The sequence below is a fragment of the Macaca mulatta genome, chromosome 18 (genome assembly GCF_049350105.2).
Source record: "Macaca mulatta isolate MMU2019108-1 chromosome 18, T2T-MMU8v2.0, whole genome shotgun sequence".
Lineage (NCBI taxonomy): Eukaryota > Metazoa > Chordata > Mammalia > Primates > Cercopithecidae > Macaca > Macaca mulatta.
The window spans coordinates 66,023,219-66,041,489 of NC_133423.1; the positions used below are offsets into that span (position 1 = coordinate 66,023,219).

Below are 18,271 nucleotides of genomic sequence, written 5' to 3' on the forward strand. Positions count from 1 at the left end.
CCTAGAGATAACTGAAGAGACTGGGTCATGAAAGAAATGTGAGTATCTAGTAGCTGATCATTCCTATGTTAACATCTTAGGCCAAGCCTGCTGTTTTCAGATCTTTACAGACTGCATTAGATAGATTTTTCTGCAAGATTCTCCCTAGAGTATATGGAAACTTCTTCTAAGGGCCTTTTCCCCAACCCCCTGCCAACTATTGGTCTAGTTATTCAATACATTCATGCGTAGTAGACAGAGGATGGCTTTTTAAAATTACAGTAGGCAAAACACATATTCTTTTTAAAATGAGTTAAGATCCGTTTAATATTCTAGGCACAAAAGAAATCTGACAAAAATCTGCACTGCCTGTAAAGATCTTCAATTCACAATTTGCCACCAGCTCCCAGTTCCAGAGGCTAATGCCCGATTGTGGCATCTGCGGTTAAGTCAATAAAGCTACTCTTGATATTTCTCTAATTTCCAAGTCTGCCTGGTGATGCATCTCTCCCCAGTCATTCTGAGTTTTGCTCCCTCCTTTCCTTCTCCAATAACACAGATTTCCACCTGAAAAGCAAGCCTGCCAGCGTTAGATCAATTAACTTGTTTGGTTTAGTGGTACCAGACCCCTAGCTGCTTTTGGAAGCAAACAGAGAACAGTTACTGACATTTTCCAAATATTAGCATATTCTCATTTTAGGAGAACTAGAGTCTCCTGAAGTTCTTGGAGACAGAACCTTGGTATATTTCTATTTAAAATGTTCTATTACTTGTTATCTGTTAGAATCAACACTTCCACATGAAATAAATTTATGATTTGCTCATAGTGTGGAGAGTTTCCTTAAGAACTGTTAACATGTAAATAGCGTGAAAATCTCAAGTCTTCTGAATACATTCACTTGACTATATGGTACTTCTCTGAACACCAGGACGACACTGTCTTAACCACACCAAAGGCATTTCTCAGGACAGTCACCTACTAGGAACTTCCCGACCTTGCCTGAAGTGGAAGAGAAGTGAAAAAAGGTGAAAACCAGTCTCTGGACAGACCTCAAGATTCTATGTTTCCAGTGTAAAGAGACACAAAATCAACCCCTACACATCTTAGCCATAAGATTTTCGCTATTATTAAAGCCAGGGATAGAAAGTAGAAGAGCTATCAGGACTATAAAGTCACAAGGCATATGCTCCTGTGGTGGGTTGAACAGTAACCTCCCAAAATTCACACTGACCTGGAACTTCAAAGGGGACCTTATTTGGAAACAGGGTCTTCGCAGATGTAACTAGTTAAAGGTGAAGATGAGATTATACACTTGTGTGTAGTCCAAGTGAGGGCCCTCAGGGAGGAGGGCCCTCCAACTGGTGTTCTTATAAGAGGAGGAGAGGACACAGAAAGACACAGAGAAGACCATGTGAAGACAGATGCAGACATTGGCATTTTGTTCCCACAGCCAGCAGCTTCCAGAGGCTGGAAGAGGCAGGGAAGGATTCTCCCCTAGAGCCTTTAGAGTGAGGGCGGCCCTGCCGACCTTGGATTTGGGCTTCTAGCCTCCAGAACTGTGAGAATAAATTTCTGTTGCCTTAAGTCACCCAGTTTGTGTCATTTGTTACAGCAGCCCTAGAAAACGGATGCAGCCAATATAGGTCAATGGCAATGCTTGTGTTATTTTTTAATTGGGGTCTGGCCCAGCAGTACACACACACTTTTCGATAATGGCAGAAAGCACAGAAGACACAAAGCACTATTTGTTCAATTTTCTTCCTTCCCTTAGCATTAAAGGCAACCACTATCACTTTCATAAGAATTAAGATTGCTAAGAAGTACCCAGTGAGATTAAACTACCAAGAATCGAAAGTGTAAAGGACCCATGGAGATCCCTAGCACAACTTCCCACTTGTATTTAGGGAATTGGAGGCCTCAGCCATATGATGTCGTCAAGAAGCCAACCATCAAGTCCTGACCTTTCCTTCATTCTCAGGCAAAGCCTCCATTAATATCACAAATAGGAAAAGTTATCAGTCCAATAGCCTAAACCTGAAAAGTTACATTTCTATACTAGCTTTGAATCTAAATAATTTGCATAGAGTTATGGCATTTTTTCTTCCACAATACCTTAACATGTAGAGAACCGTGCAAGCAATGACAAGACGAAATGGGTACTTTCATTTCACCCGTAACAACAGCAAATTGAAATCACCTTCAACAAATCCATATGCTATTTGAGGAAATGAGAAACATGGCCTCAACATCACTTTGAGGGACAGAATTCAAAAGCGATGCTTCATTCTCCTACGTGTTTTTCTTCTCATTTCCCCCAGCATTTCCAAAAGTACATGAGTAAGACACAACGCTGGCTCAACAATGTGATCTAAAACATCTACAGAGTTAGCACAGGAAAAAGGGCTAGAAAGAAATGCATCAAAATATTAACAGTGCTACATGTGTTTTCATTTTCCTTATATTTTTATTTTCCACATTTTCTGCAATGAGAATATATCACTCTTATAATCAAGGGGAAGTCTTTGAGGAAGATGAAAGGTTTTCAGGCAACCCTTTAACTCCTTTTCTAAAATTTCTTTGAAACTGTGAACAATTTACCTAGACAACAAAGGTGGGGGACTCTACCGTATCTTCTTTTGTACCGTTTGAATGTGGACAGTGTATATATATGTATTAATTGTCCCCATCTTACATTTCCAAAATTTGCCTTTTCTCCCCTACATGACCGTCATAACTAGTCAAAGTAAATATTTTCTTTACTAAACATATTTTCTCGTTTTGGGCCTCTCAATCTTTTGCCTTAGAAGGCCCTAGAATATAAGACTTAAGAGTATTTTGGGTATCAGGCATCCCATCAGGGATCACTCCCAGGAATCTCAGATTTAGATCACCCCTATTCTGATCTAGTCATTAATTTTTAATCAGAAATATAAATCTTACAGAAAAGAGGTTGGAGCAATCCTAAATTCAGGTTGGTTTCCAGGATACCAGTGGTTTGTGGTGGGAGGATGCTGTCAGAGAAACTTTATAATTACAACTGGAACACTCAATCCTTCCCTTAAATGACTTTTTGTCTTTCCCTCTCCCCACCTCCTCATCTTAGGAAATCTCTACTCCCCTTATGTTGCATGCCTCTTTGGTAAAGAAACACTGTGATTTACAAAATAGTAAGAAAACTTGTGACTAAACCCCTTGAGGAAACAGTCATGTGTTGTTTTCCCAAAGACTACAGCAAGATTCTACCAAGACTCCTGACCTGGAACACAGTATAAATTGAATGAAGAATAACAGGGTTTTGAAAATGGCAAAGGGGCCGGGCGCGGTGGCTCAAGCCTGTAATCCTAGCACTTTGGGAGGCCGAGACGGGCGGATCACGAGGTCAGGAGATCGAGACCATCCTGGCTAACACGGTGAAACCCCGTCTCTACTAAAAATACAAAAAATTAGCCGGGCGAGGTGGCGGGCGCCTGTAGTCCCAGCTACTCGGGAGGCTGAGGCAGGAGAATGGCGTAAACCCGGGAGGCGGAGCTTGCAGTGAGCTGAGATCCGGCCACTGCACTCCAGCCCGGGCGACAGAGCGAGACTCTGTCTCAACAACAACAAAAAAAAAAAAAAAAAAAAAAAAAGAAAATGGCAAAGGACAGATCAGTATGCTGTCATATGCAAATAAAGGAGGAATATACAACTATGGGCTTATATATATTGACTATGCTGGAAAGATATGTTGAAATTGGCAAAAGTGGGTGAATCTAGGGAGGGAAGCAGGGGACCTGGGAAGGTCTGAGTAAGATAGTTATTTTGCTATGCTTTTTTATACTGTTTGAATATTCACCATGTATCTATAGTGTTTTCAAGTAATGACATGGCTTCTTCACTGCTTCCAATTCCACAGGAAACTTACTAGGCAAAGCCACAGACATAAGAATTATTCTGACAAATGGCTCCACTGTATTATCGTACCTTTCTCCTCCTAGCCTCCCCATTACCCAATCCCCAGTGCAATATATAACAATCTCACATGATCTTAGACTGTCTATAAATAAGACACTAAGGTGCATGCATTCAGTCAGTGACTTTCATCAATATAATATGGTACTGGAGGCCAGGCATGGTGGCTCACATCTATAATCCCAGCACTTTGGGAGGCCAAGGCGGGAGGATCACCTGAGGTCAGGAGTTCGAGACCAGCCTGGCCAACATGGAGAAACCCCATCTCTGCTAAAAATACAAAAATTAGCTGGGTATGGTGGCACGTGCCTGTAAACCCAGCTACTCAGGAGGCTAAGGCAGGAGAATTGCTTGAACTTGGGAGGCGGAGGTTGCAGTGAGCCAAGATGGTGCCACTGAACTCCAGCCTGGGCAACAGAGTGAGACTCTGTCTCAAAAAAAAAAAAAAAGGTACTACAGGCCGACAGGAAGTTGAACTATGCCATTCAAAAATCTATAAAACAATAATAACCAACATACATGGCCATGTGCCACATAATTATAATACTGTATTTTTATAGTACCTTGTCTATGTTTAGGTATGTTTAGAAACACAAATAGTTACCATTGTGTTACAATTGCTGTATTCAGTACAGTAACAGGCTGTACAGGTTTGTAACCTATGAGAAACAGGCTACACCATATAGCCTAGGTGTGTAGTAGGCTACACCATTTAGGTTTAAGTATACTCTATGATATTTGCACGACAAAATTGCCTGATGCATTTCTTAGAACATATCCCCATCGTCTCTGTCATTAAGTGATGCAGGACTGTACACTGTTCACTATATGTTCTAGCACTGTTCACACATAAAGCACTTAGAACAGTGCTTTACATATGACAATGTAATAAAGTCCCCCAACCACCTCACAGGTGGTCCCTATTATATACACGCAAGAAAACAAAGGCACAGAAAAGTTGAATAATTTGCCAAGGTCACACACTGGAAAGAGGCAGAACTAAGATGGGAAGCCAGGGTATGCTCTCGCCCATAGCAATGCTTCACCACCATCCATGGTAAAAGAACTTGGAGAGATGGCAACCTAACATTATTTTAAGAGTTGCCATTAAAATTGCTCTCACTGTGGTTTACCAACAAAGCCAAAAGTCTTTAAATGAGTTCCTCAGGAATATTTTCTTCCTACAAATATTCAGTGTGGCAAGGTCTACATAGCCTGTGATGCTCCTACTTTATATATCTGTAGTACTTTCTGTATCTATATACTGTGTATAGTAATGTACTCTATTACTTTATATTTCTATATCTCACCGAATCAGCCAGTGTTCAGCTATATGATGATCAACGCTTTCGGTTTCTTGTTTGGTACAGCACAGTCTCTCAATTGTTTACCAGAAGAAAAATAACAAAAATATCTACTGAAGACCAACTTCCAACTGGTGAAACAACTTCGGCAAAAAAGCAAATGCACCAATGTGATACAGCTGAAATGCATATGAAAATATTAAGCAGTATTAAAAAGTCAGAAAAGATGCTGATATCAGCTATAAATCATGTCCACATGTAAAAAAAAAAATAGTTCAGAGAGGCATATGAAAGTGTTTAAAAAGACAGAAATGTTAAAAACAAAATAAAAACTGACGACTAGGTCATGTGTAAACATGTGACACATTATAGTTTTATCTCTGCACAATCACTGAGTCTTGTTGAGGAAAAAGTTTTATAAACAGTTGGTTGACAGTACAACTAGGCAAAGAGATAAAGTCCAAACTAATCAACTTGAGAACTTGGTTCCGTATTTTTCTAAAGAATATGCCTTAACACGGCTTGTGTTCTCTGTTTTAACCATGACTAGTATAACTATTCTTAATTCTAAATAAAGTTTTTCCATAATTCTTACAAAATTTACCTCAGATGCAGGTCTTAAGAAATATTAAAGTTTACTTTTTTATTGTGAATCAAAAATGTTCAGCAGGAGACCATTTAAAAGATCGTTCAGTCTTATTAAAAGTAAATGCGGGCTGGGCACAGTGGCTCACACCTGTAATCCCAGCACTTTGGGAGGCAAAGGCGGGTGGATCACTTGGGGTCAGGAGTTCAAGACCAGCCTGACCAATGCAGTGAAACCCCGCCTATGCTAAAAATACAAAATTAGACGGATGTGGTGGCACAACCCTGTAATTCCAGCTACTTGGGAGGCTGAGGTGGGAGGACCGCCTGAGCCCAAGAATTCAAGGTTACAGTGAGCCATCATTACACAACTGCACTCCAGCCTCAGGTGACAGAGTAAGACCCTGGGTCTAAAATATAGAAACAAATAAAAGTAAATATATGAAATGGGTAGTATTTTAATGTAAAATACACCTCAGTAGAGTTGCTTTAAAAAAGTAAACAGATGGAGAATTTCTGGTACTTTTTAGCTGTTCATCACCCAAGACAAATACATGTATATGTGTATATAAACACACACACACACACACACTTTTGAGATGGAGTCTCACTCTGTCACCCAGGCTGGAATGCAATGGCATGATCTCAGCTCACTGCAACCTCTCCCTCCCGGGTTCAAGTGATTCTCCTGCCTCAGCCTCCCCAGTAGATGGGATTACAGGCACCTAACACCCCATCTGGCTAATTTTTGTATTTTTAGTAGAGATGGGGTTTCACCACGTTGGCCAGGCTGGTCTTGAACTGCTGACCTCAAGTGATCCACCCACCTTGGCCTCCCAAAGTGCTGGGATTACAGGCGTGAGCCACCGTGCCAGGCCACATTTTGAGATGGGATCTTGTTCTGTCACCCAGGCTGGCGTGCAGTGGTGTGATCATAGCTCACTGCAGCTTCAATCTCCTGGGCTCAAGCAATTCTCCTGCTTCGCCCTCCTGAGTTGCTGGGACTACAGGTGCACATAACCACACCCAGCTAATTCTTTCATTTTTTGTAGAGGTGGGTCTTGCTGTGTTGCCCAGGCTGTCTCAAACTTAGCCTCAAGCAATCCTCCCACCTCGGCCTCCCTAAGTGCTGGGGATTACAGGTGTGAGGCCCAGCTGCAAAATAAATATTGAAGGCAAAGGGTCATGAACTCCAATGCCTAAATGAATCAGGCAAGGGAAGGTAAACTTATGCCTGTGTATCTAAAGTAGACAGCTGCTGGTTAGCTCTGATGGATTGTTGCCACCAGGGTACAGCTAGGGATTCCCGATCTTCTAATTTCTCAAAAGAAATGGAAATATAGATTCTTATGAATTAAAACATTGGCAATACTGTCTGAGTCAAGGAGAATGCATTTGTAGATCAAATCTACTCCAAGGCCACCATTCTGCAAACTGCACAGAAGAATACCTTGGATGCACTTATTTGTTCTTTCTTAAGATATATTTCACAAGACAAAGTTTAAAAATGAATATTAAAAATAAATTTTGAAAAATACCTTAGTAAAAAACCCTGATGGGCAAGAAAAGCTTTTGTAATGAGTATGCTTAGCTTTCTTTGTGAATCAAATAGCCTGCAAATTTACAACGATGTCAAATAAAGTGATACAACAATTTGGATCTGAAGTGACTTTCTGGAACCAAAAATGCCCATACTCCAAAGTAACTCACAGTCCGAGCTAGGAAAAATTCACAGCCCAGCAATGTGAGCACATCAGGGGCTAACTACTAAGGACAATGGTTTTCAAAGTCAGTGACTAAGCAGTTATTCTTATAATAAAATAATTATTTTAATGAAGTATTTGAAATAATTTTAAACATCTGATCAGTAAGATTATACATAAATGAGTAGGCTGCACTTTACAAAAAATAAAGGTAAGCATTTAAATATACAAAAACAACTTTGGATAAAGATCTCTTCTTAAAGTACTCCTTTAACATTCACATAATTTATAGCATTTTACATAACTTGCTGAAACAAAAAAAAAAAAGTGGCCAATTTAAAATTTACTATAGTGTAGAATGTGGCCATAACAGTCCCAATGGGAAGAACAGGATGAAGAATAACATACGTGAGGTGGTTTTTTTTCCTCTGAATTCTTATAAGTATAGCATTTCCCATTTCCGAAATACCTTCTTGGAGGATTCAATCATTTTTTTCTGTATGTGATTTTAACTACTGTGATTATTTTTCACCAGCTGTATTCCACACACGTGGAATTTTCTTTTTTTTAAAGAGGGTTTGCTTTGTCCATCAGCTTCTTCCTCAGGTGAACACATATAACTTGCTTCTCATATTTAGAGCTCATATTCCGAAGAGTGAGATACTGACAGTACCTTTTAAGTACAGAATCCAACATAAAGTCCTATTGTTAAAAATTTCTCATCATCAGTTAGGATTTTTTAAATGTGCCAACACGCTTAAAACTTAGGATAACTAAAATACATTATGACAGAAGGAACTACAAAAACTATCCTTCTTGGGATTTAAAACAATACAAAACAAAAAATAACATTTTCCTTTCAAAATACTATAATTTGAAAACATCTGGTACATTCTCCTTTTTGGTTGTACTGTGATTTTTTTTCCCCATCAACAAAACATGTACCAATTGTTTTGGAGTTCCGATTCTACCTCTTCCCCTCTTGGGCGTATGAAGCACATTTCCTGTTTTATGATATCATTTTCACATTCCCCTCATCAGTTTGAAAGCAATGCCTTAACGTTCCTTCTAATACTTTGCACCTTTTCCGTTTTTTCAACAAGATACATTGGTAGATTTAATTTTAAGGTTTTCCTGATAAGGACGTCCCCTCACTTGGTACCAGAAACGGCATATGGTGATATGAAGCAGAGAATTAGCAATCCCAGGCACAATCTATCCCCATTTGTCTCGTTTTGACAACATTGGAACTCAGCCGACCAAAGTCACCACAGGCCCTACTCTGTGGCCTGTCATGTACAGAAGGTGACTGTCATAGTTAGCTAAGCAACTTCTGATTCCTGCCCAGAAAACCTACCACTTTGGGACAGGTTCAATATAGAATGAAATAGTCATTCTTGTATTTTCTTACACCTCTTCCTTTCTCCTGCATCTCAATGCATGCTGTATTAGGGAAGGACACCTCACCTGCTACAATTCGGCAGATGAGGCAGGTAGTAACAAACAGGGCCTTAACTTGCTTTAATTTAATGCACAGATGGGCAGATGCCGAATTCTGTGCAAAGTGTATTTCATAACTGATTTTATGAAGAAGACAAAGATGAATTTGAGTCTGTAAGAGCCCCATGGGATGGACAGGTAAGAGTTAATATAGTTTCTAACTGTAAACAATGCTCTTTCAATGTTGGTGATTATTTTCCAGAAACTGAAATTTCAGGACAGTGCAACAATGCTCTTTGTGTCTTCTTTGGCAGTAAATAGCAAGGATCTGGATGGAGAGTGGAGTGGTCACTTCAGAAGGGCCAGGTATAGAGCTCGAGAATACTTCATCTCCCGTTCCTGTTCCATACAAAATATCAAGTCCCTGAGGCAGACTCTCGTGATTCTTGGACGATGCAATTGTTTGGTGGCTGTCAGGCTGGATGTCCCAGAAGCAAGAAGGTTGTCTTTTAAGCCCTAAAAATAATAAAAGGAAAAGCAATTTGAAATAAAAATCTTTCATAGAGGGAAAGCCTGTCAATTCTAGCATGTAAGAGCCCACTACCTCCTGGTCACTGGGTTAGGTACTGGAGATAATGGAATGATGAAGACTTAACCCTGTCCTCCAGCAGTCAGCCTCAAATGGCCACTAAACCTATCACCTGAGCTCATTCATTCCTTCCTTCTCACCTGCAGCATGGCAATAGCCTCTGAAGTGGTTTCTCCATTTCCAGGCTCTACTTGGCTCCATTCTTTCCAGCGCATTGCAGGCCAGCCTTTCCCTCTTTAAAGGCCTTACACAAATCTTTTGAGAGTAACAGATGTGTTTATCACTTCGATTGTGGTGATGACTTCATAGCTGTATGCATACATAAAAATCTATCAAATGTATACTTTAAATGTATGCAGTCTTGGCCGGGCGCGGTGGCTCAAACCTGTAATCCCAGCACTTTGGGAGGCCGAGACAGGCGGATCACGAGGTCAGGAGATCGAGATCATCCTGGCTAAAACGGTGAAACCCTGTCTCTACTAAAAAAAATACAAAAAACTAGCCGGGCGAGGTGGCGGACGCCTGTAGTCACAACTACTCAGGAGGCTGAGGCAGGAGAATGGCGTGAACCCGGGAGGCGGAGCTTGCGGTGAGCTGAGATCCGGCCACTGTACTCCAGCCTGGGCGATAGAGCGAGACTCCGTCTCAAAAAAAAAAAAAAATGTATGCAGTCTTTTGTATGTCAATAATAGAAAATAACAATGAAGGCCTTTCATTGTTCAGATCCCACAAGGCCATGGTTCCAAAATCTTCAATGGCTCCCCACTGCCCAGAGCAGCTTCTTGAGAACCACACTGAGCACTTTTCATATATTATCTCTTTTCTATTATACAAAATTGCAGCCAGTTTTAAATGAGCGCTGCCCCCATTTATCAAATGAGGAAACTGAGCTTAGACAGGTTAAGCAATCTGTTCAAGGTCACATAGCAAAGTTGAGCTGTGACTCAGTTTCTAATTTGATTTAAAGTAAATGCTCTGGTTGGGCACGGTAGCTCACGTCTGTAATCCCAGCACTTTGGGAGGTCAAGGTGGGCAGCTCACCTGAAGTCAGGAGTTCGAGACCAGCCTGGCCAACATGGTGAAACCCCGTCTCTACTAAAAATAAAAAAATTAGCCGGGTGTGGTGGCATGTGCCTGTAATCCCAGCTACTAGGGAGGCTGAGGCAGGAAAGTTGAACCTGGGAGGCGGAGGCTGCAGTGAGCTGAGACCGCGCTACTGCATTCCCGCCTGGACAACAGAGCAAGACTCTGTCTCAAAAAAATAAAAATAATAAAAATAAAAATAAAGTAAGTGATCTTAACCACTGTGCTGTATCATCCACCATATCACATATAAACCCATCACCCTGGCTTCCTTCTCTCCAGCCTCACTTCCCATTGCTCCTTTACAAGGCATCTTAACTGCAGCCACAATAGACAGAGATTCGCAAAGAGGCCATTCTAAGCCAATCTACCCATCTTTTAAGACCCATTTCAAATGGGTCTACCTGTCCTTCATCCAAGGAAATCTCACCGTGGCAATGACCTTACATCGTATTACAGTAATTTGTATATGCTCCCACCACCACCACATACCCACGAGACCGTAAGCTTTCTGAGAACAAGGACTATGGTTTCTGTCTCCTCTAGGGCTTAGCAGAGTTCACAGAGCAACACATATCAAACAAAATATCCACAATATTTTCTAAATTGAATGTACCGGTTTAAAACAGAACAAGAATTCTAAATGTCATTTTAAAATGATGAAAACACAACACTCCTGTAATTAAGACAGTTTTCCGAATGTGTTTACCAATATGAATTACCAGTACGTCTATATGCTATTACTTTTAATTGGAAGAAAAGAAAAACATAGAACTCTCAAAGGGTAATTTTGTACAAATGAAATCCTTTGATTCTTTTTACCTTTGTTTCAAAACACGTCTCAATAGGACTGGCAAATGTCTTTTATCCACCCAAAAGACATACATAGGCCGGGCGCAGTGGCTCAAGCCTGTAATCCCAGCACTTTGGGAGGCCGAGACGGGTGGATCACAAGGTCAGGAGATCGAGACCATCCTGGCTAACACGGTGAAACCCCGTCTCTACTAAAAATACAAAAAAACTAGCCGGGCGAGGTGGCGGGCGCCTGTAGTCCCAGCTACTCGGGAGGCTGAGGCAGGAGAATGGCATAAACCTGGGAGACAGAGCTTGCAGTGAGCTGAGATCCGGCCACTGTACTCCAGCCTGGGTGACAGAGCGAGACTCCGTCTCAAAAAAAAAAAAAAAAAAAAAAAAGACATACATAAGAAAAGATATTTACCTAACATAGGAAGAAAATCTGGTTCTGTTACTGTCCTTTTATAACCATTAAATTTTAATTACTCCTTCCACCTTTTTGGGTTTCTTGTTTTGTTTTGATGGAGAGGAAGGAAATCCCTTAAGGTCTCCAAAACACCATGGTCAAAATCAGTCAAACTTAATTCCATGCATGTTCACAGCATGACTTAGGGGTACTTTATCTGATGGACAAATAAAACTTGTTTAAGAGATACTACCCAGTTTTTGAGGGACATGATATCGCAGTCATATTTTTATACTCATTAAGTTAAACTTGTTATAAGTATCCATGGAAAAAATTCTGGAAAGTCCACATTCTAAAAGAGGAAAAAAAGATCGGTCTCAGCTGCACAATTGTTTGGCTACTTATCCCGGAGCCCATCCATAGCATACAGCCAGTCTCTCGCTACTTCTGCAGGGTTCTTGGTAATGAATGCAATTTGTACAAGTGTAAGCCTCCGGAACTTCAGCTAAGCCTGGCAGTGAAGCACTAGCGTGTCACTCTGCTAGCACCAACACTCAGAGATGGTGTAACTCAGATGGAATTTTAACTACTGTAAATTATTACCATCAAAATATCTTCATAAGATTTTTGCAGAATGGCACCAAAAGTTCAGTTTTGTTTAGAAAATTGAATAAAAAGTACATATTAGGAAGAAAGTTACTAAAACACATAATTGGCAGTGAGTGGCAGTTTTGTTGTTTACAGAAGCAACCCGTTTAAAACTACAATATATTTAGGCCAAGGCAAGCAAATCACTTGAGGTCAAGAGTTCAAGACCAGCCTGGCTAACATGGTGAAACCCCATCTCTACCAAAAAAATTAAAAAATGAGCCGGGCGTGGTGGTGTGTGTCTGTAAGCTCACTTACTCGGAAGGCTGAGGTGGAAGAACTGCTTGAACCCAGGAGGCAGAGGGTGAAGTGAGCCAAGATCATGCCACTGCACTATAGCCTGGATGACAGAGTGAGACTCTGTCTCAAAAAAACAAAAAACTTCAATACATTTAACTAGAGGCAATTTCTTTAGCCATAAATTAGATATATTACACTAAAACTGTATCTATATGTTTATAAATCTTCTAAAAGTTTACCTAAAATCAGTACTTTGGTGTTTTATATGAAATTGTAAAATAACTGGCTAGACAGACACAATGTCTTGGCAATTCCACATCTATGTAAATACCCAGAAATATGCCATGGGTTCATCAAAAGATATTGTATAAGGATGACAACTATCCACAAGAGCCCTAAGCTAGAAACAATCCAAGTGAGTACATTAAGAGTACAATAAATTGTGGAATAATCATACCATGGAATGATACACAGCAATAATGACTGGGTAACATGAAAAAGTATCACAAAAATGTTCAGTGAAAGGAACCAGACACAAAGGAATTCATACTGTATGATTCAATTTCTACCAAGTCCCCAAACAGACAAAGCTAAAAAAAAGTCAGGAGAGTGAGTTCTCATGGGGGAGACGAGAAGTGATTAGAAGAGTGAGGTTGTCTGGAGTTCTGATGATGTTTCCTTCTTGATCTAACTACTGCCTACATGAATGTGTTCATGCTGTGAAAATTGTGGTGAGCTTATGACTTGTGTACTTTTTATATTGGTGCTATATTTCAATAAAAAATTAAATCGCTACCCCAAAAACCTTGCCTCAGGAAGAAATTAACATGGAAGCAAAGAGAGGGGGGAAAGGAAAGACAATAAGGCAAAATTGTCAAACAGAAAAAAAAAATAAAGAGACCTAATCATCTGAGTAAGGAACAAAGGGGTCACAGTTCATGTTTGTCATGTGACAAGCCTGAAGGATTCAGGGGAAAGAGCCATATTACAGCTGCCAGCACAGAGTTGAAAAGAAGGTCATTCCAACAGGATGCAGCAGAGGGCCTGAGGCAATGTTATAAATGAAAAAAACCCCAAGGGATTTTCAGTAACCCAACAGAAATGTCTTTCATGATTCACAACTTTACAAAGGTGATAGCATTCTCTTTCCCCAAATAGCAGCTAACTAGAAAGTCAATCTTTCTTGAATCTGAATACAAAATATGTAGCATTTTTATTCCTGAGCTTATGATTTGGCGAAGTCCGCAATTGTAACTTGTCAATCACAATGACCTGGCCAAAATAACCATCTACTCTCAATTATCCACAGTTAAGAGGGTAGAGAGTACACAGATAACTTACAGCCATAAAAACCAAACCTACTTTTTCACCATCAGTTTTAATTTTCCTCTGCCTCACCAAGTCCTTTCCCCAGAGTTGACTAGGACTGATTTCTGGTCACATTAGAAATCACAAAGAATAGTAACGTGATTAAGGGCCCAGAGTTTTTAAGAAGGAAAAAAAAAAGGGCTGTTTATTCTTCTCACTGTTAGCATACTGTTCATTTTGGAAATAGAAGGTTTTCCCATGTAACTTTCTACATGAGGATATTCCTTAATCTGGATTCTTCTCCTGGATGAAAATGAAAGATGAAACAAACAATTCATTTCCCAGGTGCACAACAGATGTCCTAGGAAGCCGACTCAAACCTAAAGGTTAACATCTTCTAAAATTGCCAGATAATTGTTACCCATTAATGTTACCCAGCCCACTAACAACTTATCTCACCTAATTTGTTTTGTTATACCACTAAACTAAGTTTCTTGTTTTTATAATGAAACTTTTGAGGAACTCCATTGCTCTAACAAGAAAAAATGCAAAATCATCAGTTACCAATTTTAGATAAGTAGCACCATTTTAATAATGATATTAAATAACTAAAAATAACTAGTAATCCAATTTTTATCCCTTCAACTTAATACAGCAGGTGTTGTGAAATATAACATTTAAAGGGTTTTCTACTTCTTTTTCCATATTTCCTTAAATTAGATGACTGCTCTACCACATTAGAAGCAGAAAGGACATCTTTATGAACCCAGGGTTTTCAGGAATCATGTTGGGGTTTATAGTGACTCCATACAAGCCTCTCCTCCCAAGAGCCACCATCCATGGTAATGTAGCTTCATGCTAGTCCATGTTCTGATTCCATTCAAAATTATCTGGGTTACTGGTAACCTACTATGGGCAAGGAACTGTACTAGGCAGCATAAGACATACATAACCGAACGGTGGTAAACACTCATTGTCTCCTCCATAGGCAATCTCAAATTACTTAATTTCTCTGTGCCTCAGTTTCCCAATCTGCAAACTAGGGACAGTAATACTAATTATCTCATATGGCTGGTGTGAAGATTAAATGAGAATGGTATATGCTCTAAAAATGTTCGCCCTATTCTCATAATGAAGTCCCTAGTTAGTAGGAAGGCACTGAAGGTTTACAAACAGAAAACAGTGTAATTCTAGCTCCAGAGCTTTTTTCCCATCCCCCTCCTATCCAGGTCCTATTCTCTCAAGTCTTCACTAAATCACTGGTTACTGAACTCAAGAGAAATAATTTGTGCTGCCATACTTACCTTGTCCCTCTCAGTGAAATTTCTGAATTTTAAGGGAGCCTTGAATGCCTAAAGCTCCAAAGTAGACTGATGGGCATTTCAGACATGTGACAGGTAGATAGTTTTTGTGACAAGTTTTTCTTACACTCCTCAAATTAAATAGTGGAGGAGCCTGCTGCTGTACAGAATCAACTAAGCTTATCAATATTGTCTCTAGAAACTAAAAGTCAATCTCTTTCATTCAATTCCCTGAATCCTAAGACTAATAAAAGCAAAATTTGTGTCCCAGAATCTGAATAGTTAACCAAACACAAAAACTGAGAATTTCTTAATACAGGAATCAAGAGGCAAAGATTCATGACAGTCTCAGATTCTACCTGATTTACACTAAGTCACAACCTCATGCCACCATGGCAGCTCTTAAGGGATGGCTCAAGTCTTTTCAGCTTTAAGGAGGAAACAAGGTCCAATGAAGAATAGGGAGTAGAAAGAAGACCCAGCTCCAGGAAAAAAAAAAAAAAAACCAACTGAACATCTTCTAAGTTTCAGAAGCAAAAATAAATAAAAGTGCCCTGGATACCTGACCCAGTGTAACAAGAACACTGAAAATTTATATTCAAAATACCCAAGCTTCTAGGCCTTAAAGGGGAACACAGGACAGAAAAATACTGAGCTTCAAATTTGACTGCCCTCTGCTGGTCAACAAGCAAAATTTCTGAAGCAACAGCTCTCTCATCTTTATCACCTTCATTTTATTCTTTATATATATATATATGTGTGTGTGTGTGTGTGTGTATATATATATATTATACTTTATGTTCTAGGGTACATGTGCACAACGTGCAGGTTACATATGTATACATGTGCCATGTTGGTGTGCTGCACCCATTAACTCGTCATTTACATTAGGTATGTGTCCTAATGCTATCCCTTCCCCCTCCCCCAACCCATAACAGGCCCAGTGTGTGATGTTCCCCTTCCTGTGTCTAAGTGTTCTCATTGTTCAATTCCCACCTATGAGTGAGAACAAGTGGTGTTTGGTCTTCTGTTCCTGCAATAGTTTGCTGAGAATGATGGTTTCCAGCTGCATCCACGTCCCTACAAAGGACATGAACTCACCCTTTTTTATGGCTGCATAGTATTCTATGGTGTATATATGCCACATTTTCCTAATCCAGTCTATCATTGATGGACATGTGAGTTGATTCCAAGTCTTTGCTATTGTGAATAGTGCCGCAATAAACATACATGTGCATATGTCTTTATAGCAGCATGATTTATAATCCTTTGGGTATACACCCAGTAGTGGGATGGCTGGGTCAAATGGTATTTCTCTAGCTTTAGATCCTTGAGGAATCGCCACACTGTCTTCTACAATGGTTGAACTAGTTTACAGTCCCACCAACAGTGTAAAAGTGTTCCTATTTCTCCACATCCTCTCCAGCACCTGTTGTTTCCTGACTTTTTAATGATCACCATTCTAACTGGTATGAGATGGTATCTCATTGTGGTTCTGATTTGCATTTCTCTGACAGCTAGTGATGATGAGTATTTTTTCATGTGTCTGTTGGCTGCATAAATGTCTTCTTTTGAGAAGTATCTGGTCATACCCTTTGCCCACTTTTTGATGGGGCTGGGTTTTTTTTCTTGTAAATTTGAGTTCTTTGTAGGTTCTGGATATTAGCCCTTTGTCAGATGAGTAGATTGCAAAAATTTTCTCCCATTCTGTAGGTTGCCTGTTCACTCTGATGGTAGTTTCTTTTGTTGTACAGAAGTTCTTCAGTTTAATCAGATCCCATTTGTCAACTCTGGCCCTTGTTGCCATCCCTTTTGGTGTTTTAGACATGAAGTCCTTGCCCATGCCTGTGTCCTGAATGGTATTACCTAGGTTTTCTTCTAGGGTTTTTATGGTTTTAGATCTAAAATTTAAGTCTGTAATCCATCTTGAATTAATTTTTATATAAGGTATAAGGAAGGCATCCAGTTTCAGCTTTCTACTTATGGCTAGCCAGTTCTCCCAGCACCATCTATTAAATAGGGAATCCTTTCCCCATTTCTTGTTTTTGTCAGGTTTGTCAAAGATCAGATGGTTGTAGATGTGTGGTATTATTTCTGAGGGCTCTGTTCTGTTCCATTGTTCTATATCTCTGTTTTGGAACCAGTACCATGCGGTTTTGGTTACTGTAGCCTTGTAGTATAGTTTGAAGTCAGGTAGTGTGATGCCTCCAGCTTTGTTCTTTTGGCTTAGGATTGTCTTGGCAATGCGGGCTCTTTTTTGGTTCCATATGAACTTGAAAGTAGTTTTTTCCAATTCTGTGAAGAAAGTAACTGGTAGCTTGATGGGGATGGAATTGAATCTACAAATTACCTTGGGCAGTATGACCATTTTCACAATATTGATTGTTCCTATCCATAGGCATGGAATGTTCTTCCATTTGTTTGTGTCCTCTTTTATTTCACTGAGCAGTGGTTTGTAGTTCTCCTTGAAGAGGTCCTTCGCATCCCTTGTAAGTTGGATTCCTAGGTATTTTATTCTCTTTAAAGCAATTGTGAATGGGAGTTCATTCATGATTTGGCTGTTTGTCTGTTATTGGTGTATAAGAATGCTTGTGGTTTTTACACATTATGACTTTGCATCCTAAGACTTTGCTGAAGTTGCTTATCAGCTTAAGGAGATTTGGGGCTGAGACAATCGGGTTTTCTAAATAACAATCATGTCATCTGCAAACAGGGACAATTTGACTTCTTCTTTTCCTAATTGAATACCCTTTATTTCTTTCTCTTGCCTGACTGCCCTGACCAGAACTTCCAACACTATATTCAATAGGAGTGGTGAGAGAGGGCATATCCTTGTCTTATGCCAGTTTTCAAGGGGAATGCTTCCAGTTTTTGCCCATTCAGTATGATATTGGCTGTGGGTTTGTCATAAATAGCTCTTATTATTTTGAGATACGTTCCA

The 18,271-nt window shown here is 39.8% G+C and overlaps 1 protein-coding gene across 1 annotated transcript in view; it reads right to left on the minus strand.

Annotated features, from left to right (window-relative positions):
• Positions 1-7,624: 7,624 nt before the first annotated feature.
• The window catches only part of TAF4B (TATA-box binding protein associated factor 4b), a 166,194-nt gene continuing 155,547 nt past the window's right edge, over positions 7,625-18,271 (minus strand). Inside the window, exon 15 of the mRNA XM_015121709.3 lies at positions 7,625-9,476. Within this exon, the coding sequence (XP_014977195.1) occupies positions 9,309-9,476 (168 nt within the window). The 3' untranslated portion in view covers positions 7,625-9,308. The remainder of the gene's footprint in view (positions 9,477-18,271) is intronic.